This window comes from Falco biarmicus, chromosome 1, assembly GCF_023638135.1.
Source record: "Falco biarmicus isolate bFalBia1 chromosome 1, bFalBia1.pri, whole genome shotgun sequence".
Lineage (NCBI taxonomy): Eukaryota > Metazoa > Chordata > Aves > Falconiformes > Falconidae > Falco > Falco biarmicus.
In genome coordinates this window covers 94980878-94998484 of record NC_079288.1, presented here as the reverse complement: position 1 = coordinate 94998484, position 17607 = coordinate 94980878, and the positions used below count along the sequence as shown (strand labels likewise).

At 37.0% G+C, this 17607-nt stretch overlaps 1 protein-coding gene across 1 annotated transcript in view; it reads left to right on the top strand.

Annotated features, from left to right (window-relative positions):
• Positions 1–17607, top strand: part of DHX15 (DEAH-box helicase 15) — a 46279-nt gene that overhangs the window by 16747 nt on the left and 11925 nt on the right. Inside the window, exons 6-10 of the mRNA XM_056348862.1 lie at positions 8077–8244; positions 12232–12318; positions 13568–13717; positions 13882–13990; positions 15165–15356. Of these exons, the coding sequence (XP_056204837.1) occupies positions 8077–8244; positions 12232–12318; positions 13568–13717; positions 13882–13990; positions 15165–15356 (706 nt within the window). The remainder of the gene's footprint in view (positions 1–8076; positions 8245–12231; positions 12319–13567; positions 13718–13881; positions 13991–15164; positions 15357–17607) is intronic.

The following is a 17607-nucleotide window of genomic DNA, read 5'->3' as shown; positions in this document are numbered from 1 at the left end:
GTTTGTCATTCTGCAATTTTTTTTCTGAATTTGTATTGAGAGCATCACCTGACATGATGCAGGCCTAGAAAGGGCTTATTCTTTTTACTGTTGTTTCCTTATTTCAGCTTATAGCACTTCGTTTTCTTTCCTGGAGGAAGAAAGGGAAAATTTCTAGAAGGTTCATGTCATCAAAGCCAGATGTGGCTGGCAGTGCCCCTGTCTGTGATAGTGGCTTGAAAGAGAAGGGAGAAGCTTAAGGTGTCTGCCAAATATTTCTGAATTGGGAAGTGCTTTTTATTTATGCATTTGGTTTTTTGCCACGTACTCATTTTACACAAGGTAAAATAGCCTTATACTTCTTTTGGCATTTGTTTCCTTCAGGGTTTAACAGTTAGTGCTTACTTGACTCAGCTGTCATCTCCTATTTAAAAGAGTTCAGAGTATGTTCTAACTGAAGCAGTCTTGAAGTTTTGCTCACCTCTTGAGATTCTTTGCAAGTGCTCTAAGTAAAGGGTCAACTGAAGAAAGGATTTCTGAAATAATATTCCCAAGGACCATGTTTACCAAATCACTGAGTTCTGTTTTTCGTGCCAGGTGCTTGAATTGGTGTGTTAAATATGCTTAAAATGACATCACTAGTCGTCATGTTTTTGTAGAAACAGTTTTTCTAAAGATAATGAGATCTTAAGATTTGAGTGGAGCCTGAGCAGCAAGTTAAATGGATGTTTACATATACCTGTTTGGCCTCTGAACCAGAATGAATGCTGGCATTTGAAGTACTTTCATGGTTCAGGGTGACTTGTGGTTGATTGTTCGGTAACTGCTCTTTAGTATCAGTGTAATTTCAAGTCTCATCCATGGCAGCACAGATGGGTCCTGCACACAAACAAAAGGGAAGGAAATTCAGGTTATTGGATTGTTAGCTTAGCAGTAGCAATTTAACTCCGTAACTTAGGGCCACAAAGATGATCAAAGGACTGGGAAGCCTGCCAAATGAGGAAAGGCTGAGAGAACTGGGTTTGTTCCGCCTTGAGAAAAGAAGGCTTAGAGGAGACATCACCATGTTCCAGTATTGTAAGGGTGGCTAAAATTGAAATGGAGGCTCCCTTTCTACAAGGAGTCACATGGAAAAGACAGATAATGGGTACAAGTTACTTCTGCAGAGATTTTGATTGGACACAGGAGGAAACTTTTTCATAATGAGAACAATCAGCCATTGGGCCAGTCTCCCCAGGGAAGTGGTGTATTCCCCAGTGTTGGATGTCTTTAAGATTCAGCTGGACAGGGTGCTGGGCCACCTTGTCTAGATGGTGCTTTTGCCAAAAAAGGTTAGAGCAAATGGTCCTTGAGATACCTTCCAATTTGGTTTTCTGTGATGCTGTGAACTTAATTGCTGATAGTCTTCCTGGGTTTCTTTTTGTCTGGGTTTTTAACTACCATTCCATGGAACTTTATGTAGGAATCTTGACTATATTTGTTCAGTACAAACTTGCTTCTTAAAATGTGGTACACTAACTCAATAATATATGCAACTGCTCCTGTAATCCTTTTCTGTTTCTATTCTTACAGTAACCTTTCAGTACAACACCTTATTTAACTGCAGAAATACTATCAGGGAAAGAAATGGAACTGAATTTCTACTGAGCATTCAGTTTGAAGAGTGTAATAAAGACTTTATTTTCAACAGCAGATAAAAGTGCTGTGCATGATAAGAAGCAAAATTGGTCTCTTCTGTGGTTAATTTTATACAGCTCCTTTTAGATGAACTGCTAATGATATGTTCAAATCCTGAGTTTTTGATGCAGAACTAGGGAATATTAAGTATTGGAGTAGTGAGATGATAAGCAGTGGAGATGTGTTGGAGGCAGCTGGTGAGGTATTGGTCTGTGGTTCATTTATTTCTGAGTCTCTTTGCTCTGTGTTCTGACTCAGAACCTGAGGAACCAACATGTTTCTAAATTAAACTGGCACAGACTGTCTTTAAATTTAAAGTAATACCTAGAAGAATTTCTGTGAGAAGGCTTTCAAAAGTGAGGTCTAGGAAAAAAAAAAATAGTATTGCTAAATATTACTTAGTATTGCTAAGTCCTGTTCGCGTTTTCAGTCTTTTTGGTATTTCCTGATACAAATCAAGTGGGGGGTGGGATTTAGGCATTAGTCCTGTAAGTGGTACTACTGAAGTTGAGCCGTAGGAAAACTATCAGTTCTGTCCTTCTTAGTTTCAAGTACTGACACTTCTTCATAACGTCTTTTCAGATAACACCTGTCAGATTAAAAAAACAGGCTTCTTGGGAGACGTTCCTTTTGTTCCCTTCCCTTGCTGTCCTTTGAGCGATGTGAAAGGTTTTATATTTACTTTCTGCAATGAGGGATAAAAAACCTTTAGCACTGTTACAGTGAATTAGTTTTACAAATGAGAGGGGTAGGAATTCAGCTCTACCCTCTGTGTCTTGTTCTAGGTGAAGTAGTTTTTCTGCATGTTCTGGCATGAGTGATGCAAGCAGTACTAGGCAGTATGAGAAAGATGCAAAACAAAGGGTCAGACTCTGAAAAGACAGTCTCGAGCATTAAAGAAACTAACCTGCAGCTAGTGTTTTCTGTGGTTAGTTTAACTGTTGCAAAGGAGTAAGCGGCTGCTGACCAGAGAGCAGCATTCAGTACAAAGAGTAATTGCAGCCAGGTCAGTTTCCATGGTTAGTATCCAGCAATTTTAGTTGTTAAGTATCTCCAGGTGACATCAAACATGTTTGTCTTGCTGAATGGGTAAAAGTATTTTGGGGTACTTAATTTTGACCACAACCTGAAGCATTAAATACACCTCCTTTATGCCTGAAAAACACCTGTAGCTCTTTTGTTTTCTTTGATACTGTGAGATGTATAACCTTTTTAAAAGTGTGTACATATTTTGTGTACTGTTGCTGTAGTATTTAGTGCTGTTCATGAGTGAGTGTGTGAGACTCAGGACTGCCTTTTTAGCTTTTGACTACTTGTATGTGTAGTTACACATGCTTAGTTGAAGTTTTCTCACTCTATTTCTCTGGAGCTGGAGCAAAAGTTCTGCTTTGTGAGCTTGAATCGTTTAATATAACCAGTTATTTCACGTGTAGATGTATTGAACTGCCATGAGAAGGGGGAAATAAAGGCTGTGTTTTTAAATTTTTGAGAGTTTTATATGGGTAGTAGGTGTTGGTGTCCCCATCCAGAGGATGCTGAAATGGTATATAAGCAGCAATCTTGGGATTCTGAGAATTCGGGACTCCTTTTGTCAACTGGCTTTGAACTCAGAGTTTCCCTCTGATCTGATGGATCTTTGCATTTCTGGGTGCACAGAAACACAGCTTCAGTGAGAGGAATAAAAATTACTGCATCCAAAGGGTGTTTTTAGACACTGATCATCAGGCTGCCTTTTGTTTGGAAAAATGGGTTAAGATGGAGTAAAAAATCCTGTCAAATTCAGGAGGCATAAGTAACCTACTTCCTGTTATATGAAAGCAGACATGGCTGCGCTACTGTTTCTAATAAATCAGGGGGAAACTGTGCACCCTGTTCTTGCTTTGCTTTCTAAACAAGGACGCTGCAAAGTATTGATTCCCATAAAGACTTAAGTCTTGCTGAAAGCTGTGGCACAGTGGAAGTTCCTGTTGAAATCCTGAAGCGTTTTGGTGGCTCTGAATTAACTTTCTCATACCTAAGCTCCTGAACAAAATCCACGTAATTTGATGGGTATTCTAAATATTGCCTGTTGTCTACCAGTTGTTTGAAAACCAAGCAGCCTGATCAGGATTGTGTGTAGAACCACCAATTCCTTCCAAGAAATTGGTGCCGTTTCTTGGAAGGAATACCATTTAAGTTGGCTTAAATTTGATTTAATAATAGTAATCTTGACTGAATTATTTTCCTGGTTACTGCTGCTTGTTTTTTTTTTTTTTTTTTGTAAACTGTCTTTATTTAGCTGAGGGTAGAAAATACAAATTATTGACTCTCTCAGTGGATTGTTTAGGTGTTTAGTTTTCCTGGCTGAAAAAACTACTTACCACCCCGTTACCTCCTTGATCACTAGTATATCCTTAAAAAGAAATAAGTTCTCTTTGTTGATTCTTGTCTGTCTTGGAGCTTTTCCAAGGAGAACTGCTTATGCTGTTGAGGGTGTGGAAGTATGTTGAGGATTCCACATCAATATTCAAAGTATAGTACTATGGAGTTCTTAACAGCTACTTGATTCTAGTTTTCATAGTGTCGCAGCTGAACTATAGATAGTGTATGTATATTGTTAATTCATTTTGATTGGATCAAGCAAGAAGTTTTTAGAAACTTTAAAGTATGTAATAGACCGCCCGGGACAATTCTGATAACTGGATGTTGTGAAGTATGCATATGTTGCATATGTGGCACTTGCAGATCAAGTTCAAGCTAATAACTTAAGCGTTGCCTAAGCCTCACACTTTTTACACGTTAGGCCTACTTTCTTTGATTATTTCTGAATCAGGTCTTCGTGCTGATGCACTGTGCAGTCATGGGTTTAACTGTGGCTTCTTTGATCTTAGGGTACTGGAAGCAACAGACATGTTATCCACTGTCTGAGGTAGTTGGTGGGATGGTCTGGGTTCTTGAGGTTTTTTTGCAGGCATAATCTAAATGCAAGACAAGTCACTCTATCTTCCCTCTTTTTCCCTCCAATAAGAAGAACCTCCTCCTACATGTGGGTTGATGAAATAATCCATCTTCAAGGAATTTTTTAATGGGTTTGGAGTAGATGGTGTGCAAATACTTAAATGTGTGTGGCTCTTAAAAGAAGTCTTTCATACTTGAGTAACTGGGACTATTGAATTAGACTTGCTGAATCTTCAGAGGATTAAAGTTAGGATTGTGCCTCCAACTGTATCTCTTGTATCTCCAGACTTAAATGTTGTCATGTGATACAAATGAATCTTTAACGCTTAAATGAATCCTTAATACTTTCCAACTATTCTTACTACACATATTCCTTCTAGACTATGTACTTTGGGATACCGGTTTCAGTTGTCTGCTGGAATTGGAGGGTGGTTGTGGATACAGTTGAAGTAGAGGTACTGTTTTCTGCCAGTATGGTAAACAAGAGGAAACTACCCTTCTTCTATTTATTTATTTATTTTAATTAAAAACAGTTCAGTGCTAAAGAATTCTTTTACTGTCTCTTAGATGAGTGGCAATGGTCCTTGGTGACTTGCATACTACTTTGAGCAGTTTGTGATAAAAGGTCCATAGTTACCTCTGCAAATCTGTAGAGTAATGGTTGTACGTGCACTTGATGACTCATCTCTGTGTTGTAGTATTTTGTTGAGTCCTGATTAGGGATACTTTGAAACTACATTGAGAAACTCTAGGGAAAAACAATACTTTCATCTCTTCTGAAAGATGATAGGTGGCTGTGAACACATGTGGCCTGAAGAGTGTAGTGCTTTCATTTATCACTGCTTGCTTGTATTCTACTGTCTCTTAAGTATAAAACTGTCGTGGAGTCTCTCGTCATGACTGCTGGAGATTAAACATCCTGTCCAGCATCAGAGCTTTCCCAATTACACACTGTAATCTGCTCAAATTTCATGAAACAGTGTAGTGACCTTCAGATCAGGAGCTAAGGTCTGTGCTGTGTTTATATTTTTGTTTGTGGGTTTGACTGTTGTTTTTTTTGTGTGGTGGTTGTTTTTTTTTTTCTTTGTAAGATACAGTATTTTGTGTTAAGTATCAGGCCCAAGTATCGGCTTGTGTTGTGGTTTAACCTGGTCTACAACCAAGCCCCATGCAGCCGCTTGCTCGCTCCCCCTCACCCAGAGGGATGGGGAGGAGAATCTGAAAGGAATGTAAAACCCAAGGGTTGAGATAAGAACAATTTAATAGGTAAAGCAGAAGTCGTGCATACAAGCAAAGCAAGGAATTCATTCACCCCTTCCCACTGGCAGGCAGGTGTTCAGCTATCTTCAGGAAAGCAGGGCTCCATCATGTGTAACAGTTACTCAGGAAGACAAATGCCATAATGCCAGATGTCTGTCTGTTCCCCCCCCTTCCTCCTTCTTCCCCCAGTTTATGTAGTCAGCATGACGTCATATGGTATGGAATACCTCTTCAGCCAGTTTGGGTCATCTGTCCTGGCTGTGCCCCCTCCAGATTCCCATGCCCCTCCAGCCCTCTGGCTGGCAGGGCCCAAGAAACCTAAAAGTCCTTGATGTAGTATAAACATCACCCAGCAACAACTAACAACATCAGTGTCCTATCAACATGGTTCTCACATCAGAGCCAAAGCACAGCACTGTACTAACTACTAAGAAGAAAGATAACTGAAACTAGGACAGTTTGTCAAGACTTGGGGTGCAAATTTGAGAGACAGTGTCACTGCCTAATTAGTCAGCTATTTACTTCTAACGTGTTGTCTTTTTATGTAACCACCACTGCTAAAGTATTCATTTGGTGAGCTACTGTGTATGATCTGTCAATTGTTAGGTTTTTACTTCTCACTGGGAGGCTATTACTGTACATAAGGTGCTTATCAGCAGAACATCAGGTATTGACAGCTGTGTGAAGAAATTAATTCTCTGTTAATAAACCAGTAGGGGGCATTCCAACTCAGTGTCTTGTATGCCTCTTAATATTTAATGAAGGATGTGTTGGATTTGTTGGCAGAGTGCACCTTTCTTCAAAAGGTGTTTTGTAAATATCTGCAGTTCCTTCAAATTGGCAAGATAATGCCAGAAAGCATTAGGCTTACTATTAAAGGCCTCTGACATTAATGAGGAAGAGCCCTCATTTTGCCATGCTTACATTAATTATATATGCTGATCAGTACAGAACATGAGTATTGTATTGTCTATGCTTCTTTAAAACGTACTCCGTGCAGTTATACTGAAACCTTCCAAGTCTCTTTAAGAACAAATGAAAAAGACCCGGATTGTTCCAGGTTCTGTCTGAATTTATGGCTTCTAAAAAGGGGTCTCCTTCTGATCTTCTAATTACAGTTTTTAAAGCAGTAATTTTATAAAGCCTTTAGATCAACCTGTTCTGTATATTTTCTTGAGGGTCTTTAGCATCACTTTAGCTTCAGGCTGGTGAATTATTTGTGGTAAGGGAGGCCTGGCCTGTTTTTCAGAGTATGCTGTAGCCATTTTTTGCTTTTGCCTACTGTTGCTTCTTGTCATGACAACTTCGTTCTCCCATCAGTGGTTTAGCTGAAATATCAATAGTTGGGAAGTGTGCCTCTTAGTTACACCAGTGGAAGCTCTGTTGTAATTTTTAAGTTGAAGTTAATGAATTCTGTTATTTATTAACCTAAATTTCTATGCGCTTTAATTTTCATTACATCTTGTAATAACTATAGGTCATCCAGCTGACTTAAACGTAATTGTTTTAAAAATAAATTGAACTATAAGCGATTGGTCTGCAGTGATAACTTTTTTGTATCATAAGTTAGAAAGTAGGCTAGCAAATACTGTAGAAAATACTAAGGTAAAAAAGGCATGAAAAATCTTTCTCATCGTCAGCGTATTTCACTGACTTAAGCTTAAACAGGTTTTCAGTTAATTTTAAAGTAAAATCTGAAACACTGGATTGAGAGGTTTGGTTTTGAGCATCTATGTTTATACTGTAAAGGTGTTTGTTCTCATTAGGTACAATGAAGCAAATCTTCCATATAATTGCATTAGTGATACGTGACATTAAAGCTTAATTGGCTTATTTTAAGTATCTTGCACATCAATTTCTTTTAGATTGTGAAAATTGAAAAGGTCATGAGTGCAGTTTAATATTCCAGGGTGAGAGATTTCAATTTTAGTACAATTTGTAGAGAATTAATTAGGAAACATGACTAAAAGAAAAAGGATGTTGAATGCAAATTAGGTTGTTCATTAGAGTATAGAAGCTGAAGCATCTTTTGAAGTATTGTGGAAATTCGATTGCATATTCAGTAAGCACCTTGATTTTTTTATTATTTTTATTTTTTAAAGGAGAAGCTGCAGTAATTGTTCTCCAGGGTGGCGACTTAATATAACTGTCATAAGGCACGCTAAAATAAAACGTACTGCCTTTTTCCATGGAGTTCTGTTAACCCATATCTTTGTTTTTCAGGAGATTGATGAAGCCTGCAAGAGGATAAAACGTGAAATTGATGATTTAGGCCCTGAAGTTGGTGACATCAAAATCATTCCATTGTATTCCACCCTTCCTCCGCAGCAACAGCAAAGGATTTTTGAACCTCCCCCACCAAAAAAACAAAATGGAGCCATAGGAAGAAAGGTAAATAGTACACTGTCTTAGTATGCTGTTCAGTAACTAGCTATTCAGTTAAATGGGCAATTAAATGAGTTTCAGCTGTTTTAATTATATCTGGACAGCAACAAGTAGAAGGTTGGATTTTTTTTTTGATGAAGCCTTAATGCAATATTTTACCACATTAAATTTTGTAGATAATTTGCAGGTTGTTTCTCAGTGCAATTCAAAATGTCTTCGTCCGTAAGGCCAGAGTGTTCTAGTAACAATGGGACTGAATGGCAGTGGCATTTGTCTTTTAAGTTTCTTATGAGAAATACAATAAGTCAGATTAAATACTGTTTGACAATCATGTGATTTATGTGGAGGGATGGGATTTGTTTCCCCTAAGTAGTTACTCTGACACATGCTTTTTTTGGAAACCAAATGGACTCTCTCTTCAATAGATGTTATCAGGCAGGTTTTGTCTGTTTCTCGAGGTTTGTGAGAAGGTGCAAGTTAAAACAAGGGCATTGAAGTTAGAGATTCATGTTTTCTGTAGTAGTGAGCAAGGAACTGTTGTTCTTCCAGCGGGCAGAATGGATTGAGAAACTGAAAAACTTGAAATGGCACTGGTAAATGTTTTTCATAAAATTAATAGCTCGATTCCTGAAGGCTCGCATAAACCACATAGAGAAATAACCACATAGTTTCTAAAACTGAACATTTGGAAGGATTCTTGTAATGGAGCTTCCTCAAGTTAAGCAGAACTAGTGCTCACACAGTTAAGATTTTGAAGGTCAGAGCTGAATCATACTATCTGCTCTAGGCAGGGCATGTTCCTTGATTATTTGCTCTTTTGTGCAGTACAATGCATGTAGAATACTAGTGACAACTTTCTGGCGTTCTGGAAGAATAAATCACTTAATAAATTTAGTGAAATGATCCTTTTCTTCCTATTGAAGTTGATTGCAGAAAGCATTTGATCTGAAATCATGAAACTAATGCTGCAACAAGATTGTATTAGCAAATGACTTGAATTGCTTTTCAGTGGTGAACAAGTGATAGTTGTGTATTTCATTGAATTTTCTTTCATGTTTAAAACTGTGCACTTCAAAATAGGCATTTTCTGGCTTTTTTGAAAAGAGGCTAACAGGTGCGGTGTGTAGCTTTCACTATGTTGAGCTCACAAAGCCAGTACCAGTGTGTGAAGAGGAAGACATTCTCAATGTAGCAGCTGTTTTACCACAAGAAAAATTTCCATGCTTGAAAGATATCAATTGTAGGCACAAAATAAATAAGCAATAGATTCAGGCCTACAAAGCCATTATATGTATGGAGTTTTTTTGTTGTCTGTTGTTTTTTAAGACTATGTTTCTTCTTGGTCTGCTTTAGCTGAAATGTTATGGCTTCTGTGTTTGGGTTTTTATCTCCATAACAAATAGCAATGAGTAAAAGTGTGTCTGTGTGATATAAATTTGTTTAAATGTTCTTCTGGTTTCAGTTAGTCTCAGTGATCAGGATATGTAAAGTAGGACTGTGTGTTGCTGTGCTTCCGCTATCTTACAAAATGTCTGCTTTCACACTGTCCTATGGGTGTTGGACCCAGGGTTTAGAATTGCTGAGGAGAGAGAGCTTGCAGGAGGTCTGAATCATGTCAAAGGCTCTAATGGTCATAAACACTAACTGAAGAGCTTGCAGTATCTGAATTGGTATCTCCCAAGCTTTAACTTGGCGAAAGGAAAGTAAGATACTGGAAGTTGTGTGGCATCTTACGGAAGTAATAATGGTAACAGCTAGTACTGATTACAGCTTGGTAACTTAGCACGTTTTTGTCCTCTTAGCTGATCTTGTCTAGCACATCTATTATTGCAAGAAAGCTTAAGATAAAGGTAAAAAATTGCTTTCGCTAGTTACAGTTTTTTCATTTATACGATGGAGGCAGATAGAGATGACTTAAGGAGCCTTTCTACTCTCTGTTCTTATTTTATCCCTTTTTCCCAATCTGTGTTCTATTTTCTGATTCAGGAGTATCAAGCATATATCTATAGTGCATATGTATTAACTAGTCAATTTTTTTTATATAGATACTATGTATATCTTACTCTTCAAAGTAACTTCTTTAATTTCAGACTCTGGTGTATAAGCTCTTAATCTGATATTTAAAAACATCTTTAATGTAACCATTTCAGTAATTGCAAAACTAACTGCAGTTAAAGCTAATTAGGTACAATTTGTTATTTTACATAGTGCTACTTCTATTTGTTTGACTTCCAAGTGACCTTGCACTTTGATTTTTAGACTGGAAAAATACAGCATAATTTCCTCACATTTTTTCTTGGGATTTTACATTCTTTAAGTATGGATTTTAAGTAATATGACATTAACAAATAAGATCTGTACTGCAACAGAATCCACTGTGTAAATAACTTTTTTCCTTCTACCTTTGGAAAGTTCTGTGTGATTTCAAGTAGAAGTTCAGTAAATTCAAGTACGGGTTAGATTGCTGAACCTTCGTGGACAAAGCATAGTAACAGTATTGAGTTGTTGGTATTGAAGTGTCCTAACAGAAACTGGTGATGAAAAACAGGACCAAAACCTTTTGACACTGCTCTGTAACTGGTATTTGAAGAGGCTGGGTATGGACATTTCTGTACTTTAGTAGATAGGGGAAAGCAGAGACCTTTTACATAAGGCATACTCTTGACAGCAAGCTGAATGTGGATTGGCTACCCTTTGAACATGGGAGTGCTAGTCTAATTTGCATATTTAATGACCTACAACTTTTAAATTAATATGTATTGTGCTTATGTGTCAGCAATTAATTGCATTTCTGTTGGTGGCTTTTATCTCTGATTAATCTGTGTAGGTTACTTGTGAATAAAAGGTGTACAGGATTTTTTTGTTGTTGTTGTTTGAGAAGTTCGAAGCACATAGTTTCAGGCTGGAACACCATCATTTCAAAATTTTTTCCACCGAAGTATTTGGGCAAGCTCAGACCTTAAGTCTGCTTAAGCAGAAACAAGCTGAGAGTAATAAGCAGCTGGCTGGCAACATAGTCAGCCAGGAAGAAGAGAAATCAGCAGGGTTATCAATCTGATCCAGCCGCTGTCTTCATTATAGTTCTGAACAGAACGTTAGGGGTCTCGGATTCTAACTCCTAAACTGAAAACAATGATGACAGAATGCTCTGAAATTTAAGAGGTGAAAGGTAGGTAGTTTTGATGAAACGCTGAATGGGTTTTGGGTCTTTCCTGAGGTATTTGATGGAACTTGCTATTAATGTGTGATTTAATGTGGTCACTATTGGGATGAGAACTGATGTTACAGACTGTTACGCTGCATCTCTGGGCATAAAATTTCAATGATGATGAATCAAGCCTCAGAACTCTGTTACCACCTTTGCTTTAATTTTTGCATGAGAATTCGGAAAGTTCACAGAAACTTCAGAATGTAGGCTTAAAAATATGTACAGATGTTTAAGTATCTGGTAACTTAAAAAACCAAAGTTGAAATTAAATATATTTTTGTTCAGGATTTCAGCTGGAATGTATTGCTAACTGCTTTATTCCAAACAAAGTAAAAAAATTACAGTAATGATGATTTTTAAATAATTAGTTACCTAATGTTTGATTTAATATTATTTAACTATTTACCCTCTTTAGGCTTTTTAATTTTTTTTAAAAAATGTTAAAAGCTGAATTAACAGATGATGCTATTTTGTGCCAGAGATGTGAGAGAAATTTTGAATTGTGTTTAAGTAAAATATTTGCTCTTCTGTTTCTTCTACTCAAAACTAGTATTTGTTTTTAATAGAGACATAGGGAGCAGAAACTGAGGGGAAAAAATTGCTCTGATTTCAATAGAAGTTCATCTGGCTGATTTCAGATTGTCCTGTAAAAATGTTGGAGTCAGCTTTGGTAGTTACTGACGAAGCGAAGGAGAGTTTGCTGAAAATTCTTGGTGCAGAGACTTAATCAGAGCTCTTGATTTTCAGGACAAAGTAGTTTCATTTACAGTTTTATTTTTTCGCAGGTTGTTGTGTCCACTAATATTGCTGAGACTTCATTAACAATAGATGGTGTTGTGTTTGTGATTGATCCTGGCTTTGCAAAACAGAAGGTAAATACTATTTTGTTTTCTGGTTCTTTATAGTAGGGAGGATACTGGAATGTGGTTTGCTCAGGTAGCTGCCCTTCGTAAACACTGATAGGTTGGTTTTTTCCCCAGTTGAAATCTTGAGCTTGGTTGTTTTGTTGTTAACTTCTGATAGGTTTGCACTTAATCTGCAAACTTTAGATATCTAGAGCAGTTGGAAACAGTGTGGTACAGAATAATTTTATTTAAAAAAAAAAAGAAAATGTAAGGATTTTGAGAGTTGGGTCTAGAATATGGATTTCCTAGTTACTTTCAGAAGGGAGGTTTTGTGCTGTGTATCTGTGCTTGAGAATGCTCAAGTAAAACCAACAAAATGCGGAAGTTATATAGCCTTTTAAACTTTTGTAAAATGATATCACAGAACATGAGTACAATAAATGCATCTTTGTACACAAGTTTCAATCACCACGTAGACTGAGTTTTTTTCACAAGTCGTTCTTATACCCTCTGTAATAAGAAATACAGTTTTTGTACATGTTCTGTACCTATTCACACCAGGAGGGTGTTAAAATATGGACCAAAGAACATGGTCAACTGAAACTACTATCTGACTACTGCTTTACTTTTTTACGGTATGCTTTTTTCCATGAGTCCTGTTGAGTTGGCAAGGCTGCTGTTTATGTATGACTGCAGTGGATGTTTTACAGTATATTCCAGCATATATTTTGTACTATGACAGTCTGCATGTACCCTTGAAATACAGTCTTGCTTTGTCATTGATCTGATTTTTACAGTTCTGTTCAACCTTAATGCTAGATTTTTCTGACCTCTAGAACATGATTATTCAAGCTTATAATTGTATCAAGACAACTTTTTTTCCATGGAATTATTTGAGCATCAAGAGTGCATTTAGCACTCTGTAGAACAAATTGGACACATTCCTCGTGCCATGAAAATCTTATCTAAAAATACACACATTTAAGGAGGACAGGGAGCCTGGCAGGAGTTAACAAATGAATAAAACTTAAATGCTGTTCTCCAGGCGCTTGTGTTTGAAGTGCTCTGTCACTGATCCAGAGGCTATTGTAGCAATTTTTTTTTTTCTCCTTTCAAATACATACAACTTGTGATTTCCTAGTCAGAAACTGTATTTGAAAAGAAGTTTAAAACAGGGTATTTTTTTGTTGGTTTGGGGTTTTTTTTAGATAGTTGTCTTTATTCCTGAGTGGTGTTCATTCTTTTCCTTTCCTGCTCTGATTCCACTTACAAATAGGTATACAATCCTCGTATCAGAGTGGAGTCTCTCTTGGTGACTGCAATTAGTAAAGCTTCTGCTCAGCAGCGAGCTGGCCGTGCTGGTCGTACTAGACCAGGCAAGTGCTTCAGGCTTTATACAGAGAAGGCTTACAAAACTGAAATGCAGGTAAGATAACTTTTTTTTAGATTGCATATCTAAGAATATCTGATCAATACAGGTAGTTGAGTGCCGTGCTGCCGAACAAAATCAGAATTTGAATGCTTGTGTAGTTTGTGTTTGGAAGAATAAGTGTTCTGAATTTTCTGTTTTTCTTCTGTCCCCGGCCCCAGGACAACACATACCCTGAAATTCTGAGGTCTAACTTAGGATCTGTAGTATTGCAGCTCAAGAAGCTTGGTATAGATGATTTGGTGCACTTTGATTTTATGGATCCTCCAGGTATCTGCTTCTGTTTTATCTTGTCTAAGTGTTACATTTTGACTCCTGAAATCTTTATGTTGGTGAATATTTTATATAATAACATGGAATAAAGTCTTTGGGTTTTCACTCTTTATATTGTAATTGATAGGAATGTCTTTTATCTTAAAATTTAGTGCTCTGTGTCTTACTGGAGCAAGCTTTTTATGTTTCTGTCTACATTAACAGCCTTTAATGGACCCAAGGAATCTACTGAATGCCTCTTACCTGCAGAGGATAAGACAAAATTATGGGCATTAGAAAATCTAGTACTTGATAAGGTGTTGGGTTTTTTGTTTATCACCTTGATTACACATTCTGATTGTGCATCAGTTAAAAACTGTCTGTAAAGAAATTAGCTAGCGTTTTTGAAGTTGAATACATGGTTTTGGCTCAAACTATAAAGGTAATGTGCATCTCCCTTCTAACAGAGTTAAATGTTCTTATATACTTTAAAAAAAACTGGGTTATATTGCTAATTAGAAATGTAGATCAGCCATATATAAATATACTAAAATTGGTTGTTGTTCCTCTCCCCCTCAAAAACACCAAACCACCAACAAAACCCAAATCAAAACAAAAACCACTTAAATAGCTCTGCAGAACAGTTGCATTCTTTGTGCTGTGCAGCATATATAATAGCTTAGCAGGAAGGCTTTTGGATTTCCTTCTGTTTTGCTTTGTGGGTAAAATACACACTTGCTGTGAGGAATGCAGGATTAAGAGAACGTTCTTAGAGGCTCAGTTTTGTGAAGGTCTATAGATATCTAAAGTTGACATGACCGAGATTTTAGAACTGTATCAGTCTGTTTTTGTATGGAACAAGGGAATGCATCAGTGCATGGGAGGATGTGATATTACAATGATACTGAATATGTCACAATGCCACTGCTGTCTGGATTTTGAAAAGCAGTAATCTTCAAATATTCAAAGTTTTTTATTCCATTAAGAACTGTCTTAAGTGCGTTTCCCACCCCTGTTGCCCAGTACGTTCACATTCAGATGTATATAACAATTTGGTAACAATTTTGTGTTAGGAAATCAGCTAAACTGAGAACACAAAAATAAGATGGCTTATAATACTCTGTGCTTCCTCATTTTTTGCTAATTCATAGCAGTTTGATTAATGTGCCTATATAAATATATTTCCTTTCAGCTCCTGAAACTCTGATGAGAGCCTTAGAGCTTTTGAATTACCTTGCTGCTTTAAATGATGATGGAGACTTGACTGAGTTGGGATCCATGATGGCTGAATTTCCACTGGACCCACAGCTGGCTAAAATGGTTATTGCAAGTTGTGACTACAACTGTTCTAATGAGGTCCTATCTATTACTGCCATGTTGTCAGGTAATAGCAGGGAAAGAGATACTAACCAAAATGCAGATCTTCAGTTTGGGGAAAATTGGAGTTTTCCACATCAAAAACATAAATATAAATATATCTCTAATAAAACTAGCATTGTTTTTAAAACTTCATGTGGGGGTTCAATGAATCATTATGGGTTTATGTACAGGCCTTGAAGCTTATGAATAGTAACATTAAGAAATTAACATGCATAAAAATTTCAGACAGTTTGCTCCTAACTTTAAAGTGTGATATATGTACATATATATATATATATCAAGTTGCTGGGGGTGGTGGTGGTGTGGAAATCAGACTAGTGGAATAATTTTTTTTTAGGCTCATAGTCAGGACCAGAAATGTCAGCTCAACCACTCTGTTTTTAAGGCAGTAAAATCTATTTTGTATTGTGCATTCTTCTGCACTTTGATAAACCCCAGTATTTCCAAAAGGAATGATACATTTTTCAGTCATTAAGTGGCAAAACCTGTAAAACAGTCCTTTCTTTTAAAGGGAAGAAAGAAACTTTGGGGGGAGGATGTATATTTGTAAGAGTTAATTTGTGTGCACAGCTGTACTTTGCTGCTGTGTTAATGTGAATAGCACTGCGTCAGAGCAGTGCTGCTTGTTGAGAGAGCTTGATGAGAGGAAAAAGGTTACCAAGCAAGCCTTGCATTTCATTTCCCGGTTAGGAAGAACTGACTTGGTTTTATAGTTCCTATACTGTCATAGGACAAACAGCAGGATTTAGTCTATTATCAAATGGGGATGTTCTTACTCATAGCTACTCCTTTGGGTGTGCTATTTTACCAGGCTTTTCACAATGCAGATGTACTGGTTACATGCTTAACTTGGTTGAATAGAGAAAAAAAATGTTTTGGCTAAGTGTAAAATCTGTTGCTTCAGTTTAGTCTTACAGTATATTTATGTGAAAGTTTTTAAGAACAAGCTATAATGTTTGTTGCAGAGTTATGATTGTTCAGACTCAGAGCAGATGGGCAGGGCAGAATCTTAATTTTTTTTTAATTAAATGGTAGACTTAATTGCGGAGGTGGTGGTAGGTTGGTGCCTGTCTTTCTCTTCCCTTCCCCCCCTCTTCCCCCAGTCTATACTACAGAACAGTAAGTCTAGTATTTTTGTCTGGGGTCCTAAACTGATTTGTCTTGCTCCTTTTTCTATTTACCTTTTCTCAGGGCATGATGCTTTTTTGTTTTAAGGCACAGTTAATGTCATAAGTAACTTTTTTTGGGGTGGGGTGGATTGAAGATGGTTGATGTATGGCCTGTAATGAAAACTCTGCCCTTAAAACCATAGTCCTCATATTTGTGAGGACTATTTCCCAAAGTAAACTTGAACACTTTTTTTAAAACCAGTGGCACGGCTGTATGTTATGGTGCCTTAAGTCCACATAAAGATTTTCAGGCTCTGGATAGCAATTCGTGGGGTGTGAATAGTTTGGACTGAATGGCAAACTAGGTACCAGAAAAGAGGCAAGAATAGCATTGAATTAATGAGCAGATTAAATGATTGTTCTTCATTTTACAAGCGCCATGGTATCTTGCTGTGGGGTAGAAAGTGCTGTTGCTTATTCAAAAAAGTGAGTTAAGCCAGTGATAGAACAATTTGGAATTTGCTTTGATTAGTCTCTTGGAAATTAAAATACACTTTATATTATCTCTGTTTTCAAACACAAGACCCAAAATACAGGGTGTTTATTTTGCACCTGCATTTTCATTTTCTTTAATGCATTGATCTTAATTTGTTACCATGTGATTCACTGTTGCAGTGTGTATTTTTCTCAAGTTTCAGCTAGTATTCAGCTCTGTTTTTGAAATGTGGTGTTCTGGGGCTTTTATGGGAATTTAAGAATAAAATAAAGCAAAACCACACCACAAGAAGGCCCTCATCTGTTAGGGACGGATGGGATACAAAGAGATGCTCTTGTGAGATTGGGCTTTGATTGGTTATGAGAAGACTAATGTAGTCTCAAGCAGCTGGAAATAGACAAAGGATGTGTAGCATCTTACTTAGCATTAGTTTTATTGAAATTTAACCAATTAAATTACATCTACTTAAAACCAAACTGACTTTTTTCTCCTGTAGATCTCTATAAAGTGAAGATCTCTTGTAACTACTTCAAACATCTTGTGAATTAGTTTTGATATTACAAACATCTAAGAATGTTGACAGACCTTTAAGTTGGCTGCAATACTATTTGTGATCTTTGGTAGACTGTATTTGGAGAGGGAATGTTAAA